General features: G+C 38.2%; 1 protein-coding gene across 1 annotated transcript in view; it reads right to left on the reverse strand.

Moving 5' to 3' along the window:
• Morc1 (MORC family CW-type zinc finger 1) overlaps nucleotides 1-6,019 on the reverse strand; it is a 157,051-nt gene that overhangs the window by 133,793 nt on the left and 17,239 nt on the right. The window contains exons 4-6 of the mRNA XM_013028509.1: nucleotides 5,242-5,360; nucleotides 4,245-4,404; nucleotides 2,333-2,438 (exon numbers count right to left, since the gene is read on the reverse strand). Coding sequence (XP_012883963.1) covers nucleotides 2,333-2,438; nucleotides 4,245-4,404; nucleotides 5,242-5,360 — 385 coding nt within the window. The remainder of the gene's footprint in view (nucleotides 1-2,332; nucleotides 2,439-4,244; nucleotides 4,405-5,241; nucleotides 5,361-6,019) is intronic.

Consider the following 6,019-nt stretch of genomic DNA (forward strand, 5'->3'; position numbering starts at 1 on the left):
CCCCTGCCCCGGAAAAAAAAAAATCCAAAACTTAGCTGTCAAATTATTCTTCTAGTTTTGAAATGCCAAGGCACTCTGACAGATAACTATTTGAAAATCTGCATTCAAAGCTTCTAAATAGCATGAAATATCAGTTTGGAACCAACTGTTAAGGAGAAGGGCAGGGGCAGGGATTAATGGAGCTACTGGTAAGGATTCTGGACTTGCTTCCTCATACTGGCCTTTTAATGCTAGCACAAGACTTCCCAGAATTCCACAACAGTGATTAGGCTGGGTATATTGCTTTCAAAAGGAATAAAAACTCCCCTCTCTGTGTATATTCAAAATTCTGTGTTTTGAAATAAGAGGGAAAAAGATATACAACAGGAAAAAAAAGTTTAACAAAGGTAATATGAAAAATGTTATGAAACATTAAAATGTCTAACTGCAAAAGGATCACACATAGGCAAAGTCAAAATCAAACAACAAAAAGTTCTCTAGTTAGTTGGTCTGTTTACCTCAGTTTCTTCATTTAAAAACATTCTCTCTAATAGAGCAACCACTGGCCACTAGACTAAATTTCTGTTCCCTGTATGCTTAAAATAAACATTGGATCCAAAGCTTGATGTGGAAAGAAGAATGTAAAATGTCCTATTGATACTGTTCTTGTTGAAATAAATAATCATATTTAGGGAATCTACTGGATAAAATAAGAACACCATAAAAATTAATTTTGTGTTTTTATTTAATGTGGCTAGTAGTATATTTAAGATTAAATATATCACTTTTCAATCCCCTTTATATAACTACTTAAAGATGCTTAAAAATAATTTTAAAAATACTATGTAACTTGTGGCCAACGATGGAAGTGGAGAGTTGGGGTTATACTCATTACCCAACTTATGAAGTAGTAACCCCTCTATAGAACACCATAATAATAATAATAATATTTTTAAAATAATAAGACTTGTAAAAATAAAGCTGTTACTCTTACTTATGGCTTTTCTATTGCAGTTAGACAACAGGGGTATATAAAATTAGACTGGATAATTTTACCTTTAAAATAGGTCCTGTCTCTAAAGTCTGACACCAAGAAACTGTAGGCACAAGCTGGTTAGTCTCCAGTAAGTTATTGCAGAGAATCTTGGCTCTGCTCAGTATCCTGTTCTTTCTCCAAACATTTTCACTTAGGCCTCTCAGTACCTTTCCCATGGTCAAAAAGACTAAACCTGTCAATGTGCGTATTGGTAACTGTGAATGCAAGTTGATGGGGCCATTCCGGACAAACCTTTGTCACTGGGTCATATTCCTATCTGGTAAACACCATCATTTGGAGACACACTAATGTCTGCTTTTGATTATCTATGATGAAAGTAATAACCCCTGTAGGGTTGATTCTTTTTCATACTTATATAGGAGTTATGGTACTAGAGAACTTTAGGAGCATTATACAATGGTTTCCAAACCTGCTGGCACTTTTGAATCACTTGGGGAACATCAAAAAAGTATTCATTCCTAGGCTTGATATATGACGATTGTGACTCAGTAGTTTTTTATGTAAATTTTATTTCAAAAATGATATACAAAGTGGTTTTAGTTACTTAAGTCCGGCAAGGAGTACATTTCTTTTTGAACAAATGTCAGTAGGGCTTTTTAATAGTATATATTAAGTTACCCAAGTGGATTTTTTCTGTGACCTTCTCATATTTGTGTACAGTGTACCTTCATCCAGCTTATACCTTCCATCACCCTCCCTCCTACCCTGCCATCTTCTTTAAATAAGTTCAAAAGATTTCATTGCTCTTTTCACACATATGTAAATGTAAAGTACTTTGACTCTATTTACCCTTCTTTACCCTTGCCATTCTTTTCAATGAAGCCCAAGGTTTTGTACCTTTATTGTGTGTGTGCAGGTCCTGGAGCTTGAACTCATGGTCTGGGTACTATCCTTGTGCTTTTTTTCCCCCTCAAGGCTGCTCTCTGCCACTTGAGCCACAACTATACTTCTGCTTTGGGGGAGCTTAATCTGAGATAAGAGGTTCCCAGACTTTCCTGCTTGGGCTATCTTTGAACCACAGTCCTCAGACCTCAGCCTTCTGAATAGCTAGGAATATAGACATGCACCACCAGTTCCTAGTGATTTTGTACATCTGAAGAAGTTACCCATTGTGGCCTAGCCTAAATTTTGCTGAAACATATAAAATGAATAGTCCTGGCAGTACAGACCAGGGATTCAGACCTGGAACCAAGATGCAGGACACCTAGCTCTCACCTGCTGGTAATATGATGAGACAGACTTTAAACACACACACACACACACACACACACACACACACACACACACACTACTCACTCCTCCAGAGCCCCAGTCATCAGGATGTCTTCCTTGTCAGTTTTCACATCCAACTCTGGTTCTCCACTAAGAAGAAGCTTCAAGTTGTAAATAATTAGCAAAGTACCTGGTAGAAAAGCAGATGTTTAACTTGTTAATATGATAAATATGCTCATTGCCAGGCATTGCTTTATTACCTCCTCTGTGGAACTGAGTTCTCTGTAGACCAGATTTCCATTTTTACTTTTAGTAAATAATACATCTGGAAAAAGCTCCAAGATGTATCTTGAAACAAATTCCACTCTCTGCCAAAAGTGTTGATTTTCCACAATATAATACTGCTTACTACTACTCAATTCATTAAATCTTTCAAACTGTGGCACTCTTTCCATCATTTGCGTTCTGAAAATTGTTAGGATCCTGAGCCCAGTTTGTATTACAGGCAAAGCTTTCATTGGTGGAACTGAAGTCCATTCATCAGAGAACAAATATGAGTTTTTAAAGTTTGTACAGATACAACTCCATAGTTAGTACTGCCAACTCTTCTCTAGTAAAGAACTAAAGAGTAAACATAGGTTTGTAGCCATTTGCTCTGTCACATATAATTACAATTTAATTCTGCTACTGTCATAGAAAAGAAGCCTTAGAGAAGACATAACAAATAAACATAGCTGTATTCCAATAAAACTTTATTTATAAGCACAAGTATACAGCTGAATTTGACATGAGGCTGTAATTCACTGACCTCTGTTCTAAGACCTGACTAATAATTTTTTAAAGCTCAAATTGTTTAAAAAGATAATTACCACATTAAGAAAAATAAGATTATCAGAGAAGTTAAAACTGAAATCTAATACTTATTTTAGAGGGAAGTAAAACAGTGGCTAAGAACAAGAACTTCAGCAGCTAAATATCTTTGGCTAAACCCTAGGTCAAGCATTTAATAGGGCAGTGGCCTCAAAGACATATCCTCATCTTTCAAAACCTAATGTTTCTAATTTATACAGGGACATGCATGCAGAATTTGTCACCCAGAGTTGTGTCGGAAAATGAACTGGCATAAATTTTAGAAAGCAATTGGACCAGATTTCATAAAATAAAATACTCCATGAGTATTTGAGTATTTCACAACCACAAGTCAACTAAGAGATTCTACTAAATTCCCTTGAGAGATATTCTATCTGTGCTAATAAAACCATTAGTAACTTGTTGGACATTATACTTTTTCTAAGACAAAGGAAAAGAAGTGGCTTAATACACAATTCTAACAAAAATACTACACATTTGTTTTAGAAAGGAAATCTGGGCAGTAGATTCAGCCTGAGACCAACCTACTGAAATTATACAATAAACATTACGTCCATCAGAGTTGCAAAAGGCAGGGTGTGCACAGCTTTCTGTCACGTAAGATTCTTGCTTCTGGCCAAGCATATAATGGTGTAGAGAGGAAACAGGGTGGAAGTCTGAGGAAGAATGCACTGGAAAATGTCAGGAGAGCCAGCACTCTCCAGGTTAAACAGAAAGCTGATAGAGATTGAAAGCATGAGGGGAAGGCTCTGTTAACCTGCAAGAACACTGACAGTGCCTTTGCTAACCCTCAGCCATGGAAACATGGATGCACCTTCTATAAGGGGAAAACTTTCCTATCAGCCTGGCATCATAGAGTCTGAGATGATACCATAAGCATCTCCTGACTTTGCTGTAAGATTCAGGACTGGGGAATCCCTAGGGTAGCAGAACACTTCATTCTCTTCTCATTCCACATTACCAGGCTCATGTAAGTCAAGAATTTATGGTAACTGGTGTTTGGATTTCCTTCAGACATAACTTCTATGGGTGGAAGAACTGACTGCCCGATTGAAGCATTCCTAGAGTCTTCCCTAAAACACTGAAACAAAGACTTGCATCAAAACGTTAATGTTGATGATCTTACCACATTTTCCATAGATCATATCAAATTGTTGCATCAGCTCTGCTTCATTTTTAAATGGGGAGTACTTATAAATTATAGACAGCTCTGTTGAGAATTTCTGGGGGTCATCTGTGATAGATTCTCTGGTTTTTGTTATCCATGAAGGGATGGGAACGACAACCTACAAAAAACATACATCAATTATTATGTAATGCATACTAAAAAAAACACCAGCCTTTTGACTGATCCAAATTCATTCTACTCTTCATTCAAATGATAAAAGGTTTATTTTCCTCTTTTATCACAGTTTTAAGCAGATAACAAATATGTCTATCTGGGTTTCATTTTCTATTTTGGGATGTGGGCATGGATGGAGTCTACCTCCGCTCCCTCTTGAGAGAAAGTTAACAAGTTGAAAAGGAGATGACAGCATACCAAGAAATGTATCCAAAACCCTGCCAGAGAAGAGGAGCCAGCATGATTTACAAGTTGGATTTATGCTTGAGAGACAGAGAAGCATCTATATCCCCATCTGGCAATGCTCCTTTCCCACTATTTATTCTCTGAAAAGAGCAGAATGATGTATTTCTGGACCAGAAGACACATGGGCATTGTCATTAGAGAACCTTACTGAAATTAGAAGGACCCAGTAAAAGTATGCAGATCAGATGCTGAGATTTGCATCCCTGGAGGATGCCAGCTAAGACCTTCAGATGGGAAAACTCTGGGGGTTTCTTGGAAATCTGACTAGTCAAGTAGAAAAAAGATCTTAAAATTATATTGTTTTCCCCAATAAGGCAACCAATTAGATCACATTGTGATACTCATAGCCACCACATCCCACCTCACCCTCAAGGTTTTCAGTCACCATTTTGCTAGATTTTCAAGTGTTCAGGATTTGTAGCCATCTGAGAAAAACCTCTAATGTGATAAAATAGAAAGCAAATAACCAAATATAAGCAAAGTAACTCAGTGGGAAGAGAAGCTATAAGATAGAGATGAAACTTTCAAGGGAAACAGAATTACTGTGAAAATATTCAGAGCTAAACTGGTCATCATAGTCACTATCTGCAATCCCAGCCACTTGAGGCTGGGGCAGAAGTAACACATAGGAGGCCTCAGTAGCATACTGAAATCCTGTTTACACATTGGGATGGAGCATAAGGGAAGAGGACTTGCCTAGCACATGTGAAGTCCTAGGATCAAAGCCTAGAATTGTGTGTGTGTGTGTGTGTGTGTGTGTGTGTGTGTGCGTCTATAGAAAAAGAATATGTAAAAAAATTTGGAGTTGGGAATGTGGCTTAGTGGTAGTGTGCTTGCCTAGCATGCATGAAGCCCTAGGTTAGATTCCTCAGTACTACATAAACAGAAAAAGCCAGAAGTGGCAATGAGGCTCAGGGACAGTGCCCAGGCCCTGAGGTCAAGCTTCAGAACTGGCACCAAAATAGAAGACGAAGACGAAGATGAAGATGAAGACGAAGACGAGGACGAGGAGGAGGAGGAGGAGAAAAGAAATTGGAAGATAAACGTTGGGGAAAAAATCTTTCCAATACAAACAGTAGAAAGATGTTCCAAGGGCTGAGAAGGTGGCTCAGTGGCAGAGTGCTTGCCTTGAATGCATGAGGCCCTGGGTTCCATTCCTCAGCACCACATAAGCAGAAAAAGCCAGAAGTGGCGCTGTGACTCAAGTGGTAGAGTGCTAGCCTTGAGCTGAAGAGCTAAGGGACAGAGCCCAGGCTCAGAGTTGAGGCCCCACAACAGAAAGACAGGAAGGAAGGAAGGAAGGAAGGAAGGAA

This window comes from Dipodomys ordii, unplaced genomic scaffold (assembly GCF_000151885.1).
Source record: "Dipodomys ordii isolate 6190 unplaced genomic scaffold, Dord_2.0 Scaffold111, whole genome shotgun sequence".
NCBI lineage: Eukaryota > Metazoa > Chordata > Mammalia > Rodentia > Heteromyidae > Dipodomys > Dipodomys ordii.